Source organism: Corticium candelabrum, chromosome 11 (assembly GCF_963422355.1).
Source record: "Corticium candelabrum chromosome 11, ooCorCand1.1, whole genome shotgun sequence".
Lineage (NCBI taxonomy): Eukaryota > Metazoa > Porifera > Homoscleromorpha > Homosclerophorida > Plakinidae > Corticium > Corticium candelabrum.
Genome location: NC_085095.1, coordinates 2,414,170 through 2,431,081, shown reverse-complemented (window position 1 = coordinate 2,431,081; position 16,912 = coordinate 2,414,170). Strand labels below are relative to the sequence as shown.

The window sequence follows — 16,912 nt, the reverse complement described above, 5'->3', positions numbered from 1 at the left end:
TCTCATCTCTCACTATTGCTGTGCATTCAAACGCCTCATCTGGTGGTAGCAATTACTGTTCGAAGTCCCGGATAACAATATTGAGATCCCAGATAAAAACTCACAAGTGGAGGTGCTCCTAACTAAACACATTTAGATTCTAACACGTTTTATGTTAAACCAGTTTAAAGGGGAACAAAGACACAGCCTAGGTGTTTGTCTTAATTATCTGTTCGCTACCTGCAGTCCACTAATGCTTTCCTAGTTTGCTTTCAAATGGTAATGTGCCATCGTGATTTGAATCAGGAATTAGTCACTGTTTCTGGTGTCTGTTTCATCATTACAAGACGGTAACCAACACTTCTCTTTCAAAGAGTTCATTGTAGTTTGTATGTTTACTGTTGAGCAAGTAGATGTGGAGTTTATGTTTATATTTTGTTCTGTTTATGTAGATCATTCTCGAGGCTTTGGAGGCAAGTATGGCGTTGAGAAGGACCGTCAGGACTCGGTCTGTCATGGCACTTTGTGATTGTAGTTGTGTAGTCTAGTGTGTTTTGTTAGAGTGCTGGTGGTTATGATGACATGCAGGAAGTGAAGTCAACATACAAAACTGAGCGTGGCCCGGCTGGTGGTGCTGGCAACATCAGAGCAAAGTTTGAAAGAATGGCTCAAGATGAGGAAGATGTATGAAAGTTGCTTGTATTGGCAGTGTGTGTCTGTTGCAATGTTTAGGTAGTAAAGTACATTGCTTTCATCCTGGAGTAAATAGTGTTGAGCAACTACTTCAAAGCATAGATACTAATGTTACTTGGTTGGCATCACCACATGTTGCAGTCAGCAATCAGCAACTTTTTAGTATCTGTCCATAGTAGGCTGCTGACACGTTTAGTGAGAATGAATGAGGACGTTGCATACATAAGCTGTGTTGCCAAATTGCTATCTTGTAGGGTGTATTACAAAGTTAGGAACACGTCATCACTTGTGGTTCATGTGATAAAGTATGTAGTACATTGGAAATATTGTAATTAGTAGATAACAAGCAGTTAATAGAAAGTGTCTGTCTGTACACTGATCTGGTTAGATAGGATGGTATTGTCAAGACTAGGTTGCCATGTGTTGATTTGTAAGTCTATGAGGTATAAGTTTGATTAATGCTGTCAATTGCTTGCCAGGCGTCTCGTCAGAGGGCTGAAGAAGAAAAGGAAAGGCGACGTGAGCATGAGGCTAGACAGCGCCAAGCTGCAAACGCAAGAGCTGAAGCTGAGGCAGCAGCAGAAGAAGAAGAACAAGAAAGAAAGCGGCAAGAAGCAGTGAGGCAACGTCAAGAAGAAGAAGAAGAGCAACGACAACGAGAAGAAGAGCAGCGGCAACAAGAAGAAGATGCTCAGCTTAATTTGTATGACACAATTGGAGGTGGTCAAGAGGAGCAGCCAGGTGGGGAACAAGATCTGTATGATGAAATCGGTGCAGCACAGAAAGATACACAAGACTCATATGAAGTCAATGAATCACAAAACCAACCAGAAGACCTCTACGACGATGTTCCAGGAGAAGGGGATGGTTATTCTGCCGAGGAAGGGTTGTATGACATGCCAACTATTGAAAAGGATGAAACGCATGAGAGACCAGCACAAGAACAAGAAACCGGTGAAAGTGAATTAACCGCACGTGCGATATATGACTACCAAGCAAGTGAGTTGAATATGTTTACAATGTGGGTCGAGTTTTCATGTTTGACTATGTGTGAAAGCTTGTGTTGAGATTATACATCAACAAATGTAGCTAATCTACATTTTTCAATAATTTTTTGTACTGCATGGTGGGTGTACATGTACCAGTAATACATTACTAAACCATAATAAAGTATATAGTTTTTTTGTAATGAGATTTAGTGTGCTGATTGGTACTTACTATGCTTTGTGCTGTGTAGCTGGCGACGATGAGATTTCATTTGATCCTGAGGATATCATCACTAATATTGAGAAGATTGATGAGGGATGGTGGCAAGGGGAGTGTCATGGCCATTGTGGTCTCTTCCCAGCCAACTATGTGGAACTGATCTAATGGGGGGAGAGATTGTCTCATGAATGTCAGGTTTATGGGTTTACTCTAGCTTAGTTGTCAGAGGCATTACATCGATGTGGAATTTCTTGATTCTAGTTGCCAATGGCATATTAAATGGATTGTGATTTGTAGCTCATTACATGTGCACATTGCTATTTTATTGTGCAGGTGTTATTGGTGATGAACTAGAACCAGATTTCAGTATGACTGATTAGTGTGATGGCAAACATGGACAATCATTAGACTTATTGAGGCACTGGACTTCAGGTAAGCTCCAGCTTTGTTTTGTCAAATTAAATTTAAGTATTACCTCAATGAATTGCCATCATCTATTATCTTTGATGATGGCCAAATACTAGTATAGGTAATACTAGTATAGGTAATACTAGTATAGGTAATACTAGTATAGGTAATACTAGTATAGGTAATACTAGTATAGGTAATACTAGTATAGGTAATACTAGTGTAGGTAATACTAGTGTAGGTAATACTAGTGTAGGTAATACTAGTGTAGGTAATACTAGTGTAGGTAATACTAGTGTAGGTAATACTAGTGTAGGTAATACTAGTGTAGGTAATACTAGTGTAGGTAATACTAGTGTAGGTAATACTAGTGTAGGTAATACTAGTGTAGGTAATACTAGTGTAGGTAATACTAGTGTAGGTAATACTAGTGTAGGTAATACTAGTATAGGTAATACTAGTATAGGTAATACTAGTATAGGTAATACTAGTATAGGTAATACTAGTATAGGTAATACTAGTATAGGTAATACTAGTGTAGGTAATACTAGTGTAGGTAATACTAGTGTAGGTAATACTAGTGTAGGTAATACTAGTGTAGGTAATACTAGTGTAGGTAATACTAGTGTAGGTAATACTAGTGTAGGTAATACTAGTATAGGTAATACTAGTATAGGTAATACTAGTATAGGTAATACTAGTATAGGTAATACTAGTATAGGTAATACTAGTATAGGTAATACTAGTATAGGTAATACTAGTATAGGTAATACTAGTATAGGTAATACTAGTGTAGGTAATACTAGTATAGGTAATACTGGAATATTCAATAATTGATTGAGTTTGTAATGACTTGGAATGTCACTAAAAATAACTGCTATTGTCTACATGTAGACTGCAGCTGATGCATGTTGACATGCATATGTAGTCGCGTCCCCAGACTCACGTGAACCTGGCAGTATCCGGTTCCCGTATGACACTGCTGAAAGTCTTATACGGGAATCGGACACTGTCAGGTTCACGTGAGTCTGGGACGCGGCTATGCTAGGCCTGTCATAGCCTCACGAAAGTAGACTGTACCGATGGAAATCAGTTGCGGTCAACAACGCGAATTTCATCCTCGGTAATGTCTTAGTCCGGTCGCTGAGTCTCGGGTCCCCTTTCGAGGAGTCGACACTGAACCGATTTGCTGCTGTGGAGACGTCTAAACGTAGCACTCGCCTAACTGACAGCTCTCCTAATGTCGTTAGTAAGAAATGGGCCACAAGTCTGCATTTGGCGTAATATCCGAGTATTTCAACTGGTCTCGCGTAGCCAGACCGTTTACGCGAGACTACTATACGTAGTAGGTCGACTAAAATAACAGGAGCATATGCTCCTGAAATAATCATTCCCGTTAGAAGACAGGGCTGCTTATCTAGTGAGGTATACACTGCAGTGGTGATATTGAGCTGTCAAGTTGGAATATAATAGTGTAGGTAGGTAATCAAAGATAGTTGTTGTGAAAACACTTGTACACTTACATTCTCACATTGCACTCGTGACGATGCAATGTCGGGCCAGTTGGCATGACGTAATAATTTGTAATCGTTAGATCACATGACTGGATCACGTGACTTCTCTTTGTTTTGCGAAAAAGGACTACAGTCAGACACCAGACGAGACAAGATGAGTGATGCCAAGGTTGTATTTTTGTTTTTGTAGCTACCACGGTTGGGATCCCGTGTCTAACATATCGCTAACATGGCGACTGTTGCAGGTTCTGTATGAACGTGAAAGTGTGTGTATTCATACGCAGACTTCAGACATGAACGAGCGAATCATCAGCGGGTCACTCAAGTTGATAAAATACAAAGTGAGTGAGTGTGTTAGTACTGTTGTGTGTGATAGAAACAGACAAGCCAGCCAGCCGTTAGCTAGCAAGTGACTGACATAGATGTAAAGTAATACTTTCTTCTCTTCTGACTTTCTTGTTGAATACATATTGTTTAGTTTATATATTTTATTTGATGTGTATTTAGTTTATTTATGCTGTTTTATTGAAATGAGCGTAGGGTTTCTTACAGTCAGTCGTCCTCTTACTCTGAAAGAAATTAAGTGTTAATTGCGCGTTTAGAGATTTGTTAGGCCACCATCTTAGGGCTCAACACACTTCACAACTGTACAGAACGTACGATGACTGTATTTTTGTCTTGTAACTAGAGCAAAACCATGACTAACTCAACAGCAATTTAATTAAGAATTGACAGTATAAACAGTTTGGCTTGATGGAAGTTTTTCGTAGTAAAAGAAATACAAATACAAAGAAATAGAATTGAAGTTGAATAAGTAATGTTTGGTGTTATGTGTAGGAATTTTTACACAAACAGTAATTTTTGAAAATGTTGACAGTAACCTCGGTTGTCTAGACTTTTTCGGTGGAAACCAGTTGTTTAGGTAATCAATTGACCGGACAATCAGACTTTTTGATAATTGAAATGACACACACACACACACACACACACACACACACACACACACACACACACACACACACACACAGTCTTGTGTAGCCAGACCCCTTTGCCCCACGTCATACTTCCGGGCGAAAATGGGTCTGGTGAACAGAATTTGATGTCGCCGTGTGCCACGTAGCCAGAACTCGGCTATCTATAGACTGGATTTGGCTTTTTAAATGCTTCACTGAAGACCAGATTGGTATGCACACAGTGAAATCCTGTCTTAATTAGCGTCTCTTGTTTCTTAGAGAACAAGTCAAAGACTACAGCTAGAGTTATGACTGTTTGTGAAATCTGCATGTCTACATCAGCAATTAAACGCGGCCGCGGAAACGTTGACGTTGACAGGCTCCTATGCAATCTGTCATGATTGACGTCATACGTAGCATTGTGCGTTCATGTCACAACGGAGACTGAGTGCGAACATATTGATGGATGCGAACATACTCGATGTAAAGCAATGCACAAAACACATGAGATGATTACCCAAACACAGAAATACGACTCATCTTGTTTTGATGATGTCAGCTCCAGCCCATCCAGATATCGCTCACTCTGGACTGTCTCCGGTCGCTTTAGACGTCAAACAGCAAAAAAACCCGAGTACGTTCATACCCATCCAGTATGTTTGCATTCAGTCTCCATTGTGACATGAGTGCACAACACTACGTAAGACGTCGATCATGGCTGCATGAAATCAAAGTCTGTTCATGTCAACGTTTCCGTGGCCGCTTTTAATTGCTGCTGTAGACATGCAGATCTCATAAACAGCAACAACTCTAGCTGTAGTCTTTGAGTTGTTTTCTACGAAACAAGAGAAGTTAATGTGATAAGATTGTACTGCGTGCATACCAATCTGGTCTTTAGTGAAGTATTAAGAAACCAAATCTGGTCTTTAGATAGCTGATTTTTGGCTATGCGGCACACAGCGACATCAAAGGTTGTTCACCAGACCCAATGACGCCACAGAAAGAGGCCTGGCTATGTGAGATTAACACACACACACACACACACACACACACACACACACACACACACACACACACACACACACACACACACACACACACACACAATGGCATGGTGAGTTCACTGTCATACGTTGACAGTCAAGTAACAAACAAATGTGTAATACACACCAATATTAGTAAATGCTCGTTAGCATTGTGTTTGGCGAGTGATGGTGTTCTGATCTGTCTTTTCCTAGTCACGTAACAATGGTTGTGTAACTGTAAAACAAACACGGAAACTTAGAAAACAGGCTTTCACAGTAGGTCTTCTTCTAGTTGCAGTGATCGTAGGAAGATGTTTATGAGCACGGGGCTGTACCTTGTTTGTCATCATGAGTAAGCAAAAGTTACCTTGCTAAACAGATTTCCAAAGTCACCGGCACAGAAAATTTCAATTTTTACACTGAGCGAGGGGGCTGAAGCCCCCGCCCCTTTGCTTTCTATGCTGGTGTAGTTGTCTTGAATTCTTTGTTCATGCTTTAATTATCTCACTCATTTACTTAGCTCGTCACTTAACAGTGGTCATGTAGTCGCGTAACAATGGTTGCATAGCAATAATTTCTGCCAAAGTAATGTGCAGAAACTCAAAAAACAGACTTTTCTCTTCTTTTACCTTTTCCTTCTCATTCCTTTTGTCATGCGTCAGTTTCCTTTGCTCTTTAGTTGCGTACAGGAGTGAAATTGAGAGTCACTTCACTCTTCTCGCTGCGAAATTGTAACTGTGTTGAGCCCTCGAAAGGGAATCCTTGATTCAACTTTTCGTTCATGTGTCGCAGAGTCAAAATTCAAAATTGCATTCATCTGGCATCATCGTTTTGTCGATCCGACCCTTCATTTGCCATATATATATATATATATATATATATATATATAAATGTATATAAATATAATATCTTGACCTCAATTGACATGACAAGAGAGAGGCTCGCTTCGCTCGCCAAATAGATCAACACAGTAGATGTCAAAAAAAGTCGTCTACAGACTTTTGGAAAAAGTTGATGCCCTTTTTGCCTTTGTTGTTTGTTAGGATGGAGAATCTTTCATTGAGTGGCAACCCCATTCACCTCTTGGGGAAGATGTTTTTACCGATCATGATTGGACGGTTATTGATGCAACTTCAGTTCCTGCAATGAATTCTAGTATTATATTTTGTCTAGTTATTTTTATTGTGTTACAACTTGTGTGAATGTGTAGGTTCTATTGAGAAACCTGAAACTTCTCCACAAATACAACCTAGAACATACCTTCCACCGGGATATGTTAGGCAGACAGTGAACAGAACATCATCAGACCGATTGTCTATTACGGAAGAGTGAGTACATAATTATACTTGATAAACAGACCGTACTGAAGTTGTTGAATGAGACAATGTAACAAGAGGGCACAGTACATTGTTAAATGTCAATGTTATTATTGACATTCGTGTGTCTACTGATTTGGACTATTTTATTTAGACTTTTAGTTTTAAATTAACAAAAGTTTGAAAAGCTATGTTGACTACTATACATTGTCTGATACGTTTCATAAAACTTCATAAAACTAAACCCTTCACGAGGCATCAAGAACAATGATTGTCATTTGCCATTATATAGAGTGACTAAGCAAGACTTTGTGAACAGAGCAGGGCCGTAGGACGCCACACAACCTGTGTGGCCATGAGATTTTCGAAAGTTGACTTTGGTCTGCATCCGCTTCTGGTCTTGGTGTTAGGTAATTAAATAAGTAATATATTTTTAAGGTATGTTACTACAGTATAATGTATAATAAACTGTAATACACATGCAGAGAAAGTAAAGTACCTAGCGACTTTGTCTGCTGCTTTGAAACGCTGTGTGATACTTGTTAATATCAATAAAGTGGTAAGGTCACAGTTGCACTTGACAAGGGCATTCCATAAACCACGCCCATGTAAAGACCACATATGTTTAAATTTTGCTCCTACAGTGCTGCAGAGGCCTTGAATAGAAGTACTTGATGATTAACAAAAGTTAGCAGAAGCACTTGAAAACAATGTTTGTAGGATTTGTGGCGTTTGTAGTGTTAATATTATAAGGTCAATGGAATCAATACGAAACATATTTTGAACTGTCTTGTTTGAAAACACGGATCTGGATACAATTGCTGTGATGGTAGAAACGGTTTATAGTAGAGATCTTTCATGAATACAGCCTAGGGAATTCTTGTTAAAATAGTTGATGAAATGAGAATAATGCATCAAGGCTGTTATTGCATGTACTGTGATGGTCAATGACTGTGAAACAATTTTTGCAATGTGATGTTGTTATGTGCAATAGTATAGAGTCTGGACTTAGAGCTAATGGAGACATGTTTGTAGTCGTAATCTGTATTGTCTTTTGTTTAGCATGGAACTACTGAGTATTGTCAATTGCCAACCAAGAGCTTCAGACACTGCACCTACTACTAGTGGTATGGAGTCTTTTATTTAATATTTATTTCTTTCACATTGCTTCTATAAATGCTTTCGGGTTATAAATGTGCGTGCCTCAAGAATTTTGCGTGAGGTACAGCCAGTACAGTGAAACAACAAGAACATGAAACTCTTGAAATATCATTCCTGTTTCAATTTTTATAGTCTATTCTTATTGTTTATTACAATAACTTGCTCAGCCTCACGTGTTCAGGTGCATACTTAGGGGGTTTCGGGGAGGGTTTTAGGGGGGTTAGAACGAACCAACCCATTTCAGTCAGAGGTCTGTTTTTCTATGTATACTATAATTTGTAATTTTTCGACACTCTATGGTTCGTTATTATCTAGGACTTTAGCTGTCTCACTGTATTAACTACACAACAATTACATTACTCCTATACCTAACCGTCTAGATTTTGTTCGATTCATCACGGTTTATGCTTGAATTTTTGAAGTCATCTTGCAATGGAATGCCTGGCAGCAGCAATTCCGAGGTTTTCATTTGGCAATGTATGCAATCTCTACTGCCGGGAAGCACGTGCCCCAGTGCCCATCCTGAATCCGCCTCTGCAGTGAATCTGCATGCAATATTTGCACCAGCTGTGTACATAAAAGCTGTAGCTGCTGAAGTGCTGGTCTAAGTTCCACGTTCGAGATGCAGATTTAGACTCCAAGACTGTGTGTCGCGTAATGCATGTGCAGTGTATAGTGTTAACATTACATGTATACTTACGAATGTCTTCCAATAGACCTGGTAACTAGTAAATAGATTCACTAGAATAGAGAATGTTGAACTGACATGTGACTGAGAGGTCTATTACAGCACTAAAAGAATGGACCCCTAAAATGCCCCAGGTACACTCCTGGTGATACTGCAGTTAATGAAATAATAATCAATAGAGTGGTTGGGTTAGTGTAATACAGCAAATTTTGATAGTGTAGAAGTCTGGGGGCGGAAGTGCCTGTGAACACTAGTTTGTCTGTTTCCATAGTTTGGCTCATATAACTTTTAGGATTGAAGTGAGTTCAATCATACAATTTTGCTGTCTTGGAGAGTATAGATGATTACTGACTTGTTTGCATGCTGCCTTACATGCATCAAGATGTAGTTACTGGAAAAGTGTTACACTTAAGTATGAAAGCATTTAGCAATATACAGCGTGAGCCCTTATCTATACATCATTCTATGCAGAAGGAAGGTTGGGAAATTTATTTTCTCTTAGTATGTATTCAGATCTATGCAACATTTCTGTGTTCATTTGTCGTAGACAACCTAAGCCTTCAGACAGTGTATAATAATACTGTATTCTTACATTGCAACACAACTGAACAACAATGCAAGTAGCAGTGCTGTAGTAGCAGCAACAGCAGTACATAGTATTGCATGTGCAGTGCCAGCCAGTTGACAACTACATTCATCAAACGGCTGGCTTCACAACTATCAGAAGAGAACGACACAACATACAGCACCACAATCTGTTGGTTAAGATGTCGGCTTGTGTTTACCCTTTTGAGGTTGTCTATTATGTGCATACGTGGCTGCAGAATATGAAGACGTCAATTGAACACTCAAGACAGCATTCTCTCAGTGACTGCTGAGAGCCGATTATTGCATAAAAAGACTAAAACCATTTTATTAGACAAATCTAACTCTTTACTAGAGTGTTTTATTCAGTAGTACTTTGCTGTTAATGTGTACATAGTCTATTGCTGAATTTATCAAATACACCTTGTCTTTCAACTACATAGTAGTAGTAGTAATATAGTTACATTACAATCTATTATAAATTTTATAGAGTCAAGATCTACTTAATTAAATAGTGAGGCAAGCCTTCAGGCAGTTGGCATTGTGTAATAGTTGTAGTCAGGTTATAGTATGTTGTTCACTGTATGTTCATTTCTCTAAAACATGCATTTGATCTAACTCACACTTTCAACAGTTTGCGTGTGCTACTAAACATACACAGGACTGTTGACAATGAGAGTTATTGTTCAAATAGTACGTCCTTGTTACCAGGGTTGAAAGACTAACTATATGAAAGTGTCATGGAAGTAAGTCACTGTAGTTTAAATCTATGTTGTCATGGGGAGCTTTCTTTTTGGGGATGGTTAGTACTTTCTTGAATTTTTTGGTTTTCTTAAAAAAGGTATTACCAGTTTACATTGGTGTTATTGTAGCTGATATTTTTGAAACTACACTACACAACACTTGAGTCTAATTACATTTGCTGGTCGTTATTGAAATTATGCCAAAAGAGAATGCCTTCCTAAAGTTCTAGTCTGACGTTGCTGGTACACCAATTTGGAAGGCGATTACTACTAGTAGGCTGTAATACCATAAGTATGTCATCTTGACTACTGATTGTGTTTTGTAGATCCTGTGTGTGGAAGCAATAATTTGCAGTTTGGACTGGTTGAAGTGGAGTCAGTGAAAATAGTTCGATCTCAATTGAAGTGGTCTTATGTTGTCTTCTCTCTCACATCCGGAGAAACTTTACCATCTTTATATTTCCATCTTGGAGGCATAAAAGAGTTTCTGAAGATACTTCAAAAATCTTTGTGCTTGTCGAAGTGAGCTGATTTGTATGCTTTCAAGTGTTTATTGTGTGATGTTTTGAGGTTTTGTGAGTTAGAGTTAAGCAAGAAGATGATGCATCACTCTACGTTGTGGATAAATCAGTTCAAACACTGAGGCACAGCGTTCATGGTTTGGACTATGATGAGGATGATGCAGCCAATCTCACTACAGTAAGTACATAGAAATTGGGCAGCATGTCTGTTAGTATGTGTGTTTTGTGTATTGACTTAAGCCGTGTTCACAGTATGTGTAGTTTGCAGCAGGTGGCAAGAATGGCATGCTCCAAGTGCCAGTGGCATGCCACAGGAGATAAGAATGTCTTTTTATCTCTGCAGCAAATCGCTTGCTGCCACTGAAGTTTGACCAATCGTAGGCTAGCATGAAATCAGGTGGTCACACTTATCCAGGATATCTTTGCTTGATATTGTATTGCAGTGACAGCCAAATAGCTTTGAAATGCGAGCATTCCTTTAAATGTGGCTCTGCATTGAACAGACACAATTCACGGACAAGATTGTTGTAAGCTCTCTGCTCCCTTACTTCTCCCTCCCTTCTCCTTTCCTTCTCCCTCCCTGCTACCTCCTTGCTCCAAAATATTGGTGTACCCAGTAACATCTGTTGCACATTTTTCAGCGACGAAGAAGTAGCAACGAAGCTAAATTCAAGAACACAAGTGGAAGTAGCATCTTTATACTGATAATTTTTATGCCTCAGGAGCCAGACAAAAGGATGCCAGACACCGCAGACAAAATGTTATTTGTGAACAGAGAGTGCGGCACGGAAACAGTTACACAATTCCAAAATTTGGAAATTTGGAAAGACTTTCACAAATAAACCGGAAATGTGTCGGTAGTTTTGACACAGACTGTATGTACATGTCTAAATTAAATCCATGGGTGTACTGATTATTATTATTATTCCAGCAGAGTCACACTACTCAACAGTTTACCGAATAACTTGGGAAGTTAAAGTTTGCGAGATGTCCCGGATAATCTGAATGTCTGTAGGGCGTATCGGAAGCTTGTATGACAACAACAAAATGTCCAAGCACAGTTTAATAAATCTTTGACCTATTCATGTCTTACAAGGCAGCGTTGACAACTGTCAATGATGTGTTACTACTAGTATTTAGAAAATACAATATTAGGTGTACACATTGTGACATGTCTGCTTGATGTTACAAGCACCATGTCTCTGTAGCTCTCTTTCTTGTTTTGTGATTGATAGGTGAGTTAGCTAATCTCACTAATTTGTGTGGAAATTTCATTCCAACATTACAATGGTTGACTTGATTCTAATTATTCAATTGACTTTGTAGAGTTTGTTTGGTGAGGCCCTTACTGGAGCCATGGGTGGACTGTCACGTGTCACACGGTTCATTCGAGGTGCTTTAGGTAACAAGACTGGTCTGGAAGAAAGACGACCAGCATCAGAGAAAGCGATGACAGAGGACAGTCTTTTAGCAGATGACAGTCTTTTAGCAGATGACACTATTTTAGATTGTCATTCTAGCCAGAATGGATATGAGGTTGTTGTGAAGGACTCGTCCCCAGAACCTTTGGCAACTGAACAACGACTAACGCCTATGACTACGTCAGAATGGAAAAGCTATCTTGATACTGAAGGGCGTGTTTGCGATGTTGTTTCATTTAAGGCACGAGTCTTCTCAGGGGTATGTAAACGAGTGATAAATTGTATTGCAAGAACTGGATGTATTCATTGCTAGTCTTGGAATGCTGATGATAATTTGATGAAATTGTTTTCTTATTTGTAAATGTTTTGATTTTGGCGCTTTGGTATATTATAGATATTAGTAGGTCTGTTTCTATTACCAACATATGATTTCTTTCTTGATACAGACAAGAAGTACAGCAAGTCATATAGTCTTATGTTACAACTCATGATGTCGTCATGTTTTTTTGTTTGTATATTTACCGTTCTGCTCTGTTATTGTCAAGTGTGAATGTGTTCTAATAAATAAAGAAATGTAATGTAATTGTTGGTGATTCTGCTTTTATTTTTATTCAAGGGTGTGGAACCTGAGTTGAGACGAGAAGTTTGGAAGTTTCTCTTGGGTTATTGTGATTATACAGCTACAGACTCAGAAAGAGCCGTTCACAGAGAACAAAAAGCGTATGGTTGGCATGGTACTGATTGCTATAGCTGATGCAAGTATAACGGTGTTTTAGAGAAGAGTATTACACTATGAAAAAGCAGTGGTCAACTATGTCTGCGAGGCAATTGGATAACTTCACCTTGCTCAAAGATAGACAACACCTTATTGGTAGAGTTTAACTGTTTGTGTGACATACTTTACAATAGGGACTACTGTGTTTGTTTTTACGCCATTAGTTTAGTTCTGTTAGGTTACATTGTGTTTCTATGTTTGTAGATTATAACTACAAAATTAAAAGTTATTTAGTTACAACGGTGGCAACATAGCCATTGTGGGACACAAACGTTGTACAATGAGCAGAATTGTTGGCAGCAATTTCATTTAATTAATTATGCCAACATTTTGCGATGGCCTTTGAGATATGGCATGTTATGATCAGTTTGTGACTGGAATCTTGCACAAGTTTTAATTAAACAGGTCTGAGGTCATTCTGTTGTGTCATGGCTGATGCAAGTATAGCATGATTCCTTTGTGTATTCCGATTGTTTACAATATGATAATGTTTTACATTTGGACTAGCCATCTAAAACATATGTGCAGGTGACTGTTGAGAAACACAGAATGAAATGACATGAACTCATGATCGAAACATCTATCGTTATTTACTCTTTGTTTGTCTGTAAGCCAGTGATTTGCCTACCATCCATTTACCTTTATCTTTTGTTTTATTTTTTGTTTGTTTGTCCCTTTTTTAGCTATTGACTTGTTTATTGGTGTATTTTTTGCATGTCCACCTAGACGTGTTTGCATTGTTAGTGTATATGTTAATTTCTTTATTTTGTGTTACTTTGTTTTTGTTGAACTGTACACTACTAGTAGTGTAGTTGCTATTATAACAGGTTAGTTCTCATTAACTTAATCTGATACTTGCTAATCTATAGCTAAAACTTTAATGGAACTTTATGCGAAACCTAGGTACATGGATTCTGGTGTATGAGATGGTTCTTGGTTTTTAAGTAACGCAAAGTATGACAAACAGAGGCTAATGCAACATATGCACTATTGTATTTTACAATGTTCAGTGACAAATCCTCGAGGCTACTAATAACCAGTTTGATGATTGACATCATTGTTAATGATAGACTAATATTCAAACAAGCATGGGCATAATGAAAGAGGAATCAATTACTTTTGTGTGAATTATAGAGAAAGATGTCCAGCGAACAGATCGTTTACTTCAGTATTACAAAGATGGTCATGGAAGAGGACTAGTTCTTCTCAATGACATTTTAATGACATATGGAATGTACAACTTTAACTTGGGTATCTTAAATCACCCGTCAGTCTTACTTTGTTTATTTTGAAGAAAGTGTCTGTAGGTTATGTGCAAGGAATGAGCGATCTGTTGTCGCCTATTGTAATAGTTATGGATGATGAGGTGGACGCTTTTTGGTGCTTTGTCGGATTTATGAGTGGTAGAGTGGTAAGATATCTGTTGTACTTTAGTCGAATTTTGACTTCTACTGGTTACAGTATAGCAAGTGCTAGACAGTTTCATAGGCACTAGAGGTAGATGTCTACATAGGTAATTAGAATGAAATCTGGTTGTGGATGTTATTTGGTGTATTTAAAACATTAATTTTTGAATATCACTTTCATTTACATTCTTTATTGTTTTAGGATGAACAGTTTGCAGAGGATCAGCTTGGCATGAAGACTCAGTTAACACAGTTGTCAACACTGATTAGGCTCATGATGCCATCATTTGGTCACTATCTCAGTCAGTTTGAAACTTGCAAACTGCCTGCTTCATCGGGAATGTAAATCAGTCTGCATTGTATGTAGGAAAACAAGAATCAGAAAATGTATACTTTTGCTTTCGGTGGCTGTTGTGCCGCTTTAAACGTGAATTTTCAATAGAGGAGACAATGAGAGTATGGGAAGTAAGTAACAGCTGTTGGATAATGGACTTGGTGCAATGGTATTTGATGTTAGTATGTGTGATGGCAGGTTCTTTGGTCCAACCATCTCTCCGAAGAGTTTCATTTGTTTATGTGTTTGGGAATTCTTCATCATCAAAAAGATGAAATTATGAAGAACAACCTGGGATTCAACGATATCCTCAAGGTAAACACTATGCACTTGATATGTAGTATAGTACGTGTAGCATTGATATCAGGAAATTGTAGTTATAAGAATTGTGGTTTTGGTAGTGGACTGAACTGGTTAGACGTATACTCCATTTACATGAGCACTTGTAAGCGGGCCGAGCCATGCCAAGCCTTTCTAACGGGCTAGCACGGACTGGCTTGGGTCAAGTACATTGTGTAAACGCATGGCGTGTTGGAAAACGAGCTGTGCATGCTAATTTTACAAATGGCGTGGAGCGAGAGAGAGACTCTGTGCCTTATCCAATTTGGAGCAACCAAGATGAGCAAGAAAATTAGCTTTTGAACTCGTTGCTGCAATAGTTGCCTGGCGATAAACCTAGGACTGGTATAAATAGTACGACATCTCATATATGTCCTACGCATTTCTTGATATGACTGTTGTAAAGCCATAAAGAAAAACGCGAGTAGCTTTGATTCTGTCCATTGCAAACATGAGCTAATGCGAGCTATGTCAATCTCAAGTAACTAATGCACATAATGGCAAGCCCGGTGGCTCACTTCTACAGTATGTCGTGTAAACACAGGCTGGAATACTGGGCTGGCACGGTTTGGCTTGGCTCGGCTCGTGTAAACGGGGTATTACACACTTGCTATTATTAGTACTAGTGAGGTAGAACCGGTCAGGCAGGTTCAGTGTGTGTCAGAACAATATTCAAGTTTTACTTCTACCAGGTGCATAATTAATTAATGTTGATCAGGGTATAACAGATTAAATAAACAACTATTTTGTGTAAATAGTAGGCTATTTACTAATCTGGTTGCACCTGTGACTTTGTCACTGTGATTTGCTCTACTTGACTGTATTTTATATCACATCTGATGTATTCCCTATTTTATGTATCAGATGTGATCTATTTTATATTACATATATTTTTAATCTGTATTACATCTGATTGTGTATTATAGTATATCAATGACTTGGCTGGACACATAGACTTGGAGCAGGCCCTGGTGACTGCTCGAGCTTTCTGTGATCGATTTCAGTGCATGCCAAAAGTTCCTATGTCACTACAAGGGTTGAGGCACAGTCCTTCTATTGACGATTCTCTTCAGTCCACTCCTGCATTGGATTGGTCAGCGGATACAAGCTCGGTTGTGGCAGGATACACATGAATGAAAAGTGTAGTTTATTAATCTATAAAGATAAGAATTGCTGTGGGATATTTTGTTTAGTATTGCTAAGTGGGAAATGTGGTAGTTTTGCAATGAAGGGTTTGGACGGTATGCCATGTTTTTGATCGGAACATAAAATCAACCTATGCATGTACTGTATATTGATATTACAAGGAGTGAATGCTTGGATGTGTTTAATGGCATATGAGCTTGAATGACTAACTGCAAATTGACCCAGCCCTGAAGGTGCTGCTACTGCTTTGTAGCAGTTTGATATCTTATGGTAGTGAAAGTCTCACATAGCTAAACTGGGCATCCTACAATGCTAATATCTATATTACTAATCTGCCTGGCACGTGGCAACATAGTCTTTGTGTAGCACACTTAGTATGTGCTGCACTGAATTTGTTTAACATATTTTGTGCATTCTTGATGCAGTCCTCTGGAAGTTGGAAAGAATCTCTGGAGGGCACGGTTATGTCTGGCTAGTTTGTTCCTTGTACACAACTCTCTTCAATGGTAGTCAGGAACTGACAGAAGAACGACTTTTGAGGTTGTATAAATTGGACTTTGTGATGGCTGAGACTTCTTTTCTTTTGGGCAAACTCGTTTCGGTTCATAGTCTTGCTTGCTCAGTTGGTATGTTTATCAGTGTCTTTAGGTGTCAACTAAATTACTTTCTATCCAGGTCTATATCTCAGGGTGCGATTGG

The 16,912-nt window shown here is 38.7% G+C and overlaps 2 protein-coding genes across 2 annotated transcripts in view; both read left to right on the top strand.

Moving 5' to 3' along the window:
* The window catches only part of LOC134187460 (src substrate protein p85-like), a 12,440-nt gene extending 10,261 nt beyond the window's left edge, over positions 1–2,179 (top strand). The window contains exons 15-18 of the mRNA XM_062655575.1: positions 432–487; positions 541–663; positions 1,152–1,671; positions 1,910–2,179. Coding sequence (XP_062511559.1) covers positions 432–487; positions 541–663; positions 1,152–1,671; positions 1,910–2,043 — 833 coding nt within the window. The 3' untranslated portion in view covers positions 2,044–2,179. The remainder of the gene's footprint in view (positions 1–431; positions 488–540; positions 664–1,151; positions 1,672–1,909) is intronic.
* Positions 2,180–2,191: 12 nt separating this feature from the next.
* Positions 2,192–16,420, top strand: LOC134187459 (TBC1 domain family member 15-like). The gene is made up of 17 exons (XM_062655574.1): positions 2,192–2,310; positions 3,881–3,969; positions 4,046–4,141; positions 6,822–6,933; positions 6,989–7,106; positions 8,157–8,221; positions 10,598–10,793; positions 10,856–10,970; positions 12,119–12,472; positions 12,830–12,933; positions 12,990–13,084; positions 14,123–14,239; positions 14,296–14,399; positions 14,597–14,696; positions 14,762–14,859; positions 14,927–15,043; positions 15,994–16,420. The coding sequence occupies exons 2-17, from the start codon at positions 3,886–3,888 to the stop codon at positions 16,198–16,200; spliced, it is 2,082 nt and encodes a 693-aa protein (XP_062511558.1). The 5' UTR covers positions 2,192–2,310; positions 3,881–3,885; the 3' UTR covers positions 16,201–16,420.
* The last annotated feature ends 492 nt before the right edge of the window (positions 16,421–16,912 follow it).

Coding starts and splice junctions, on each gene's coding strand:
- LOC134187459 (XM_062655574.1), top strand. CDS start 3,886: ATGACTGGATCACGTGACTTCTCTTTGTTTTGCGAAAAAGGACTACAG. Junction 4,142..6,821: donor TCAAGTTGATAAAATACAAA/GTGAGTGAGTGT, acceptor GTTGTTTGTTAG/GATGGAGAATCTTTCATTGA. Junction 14,697..14,761: donor ATCATTTGGTCACTATCTCA/GTCAGTTTGAAA, acceptor CATTGTATGTAG/GAAAACAAGAATCAGAAAAT.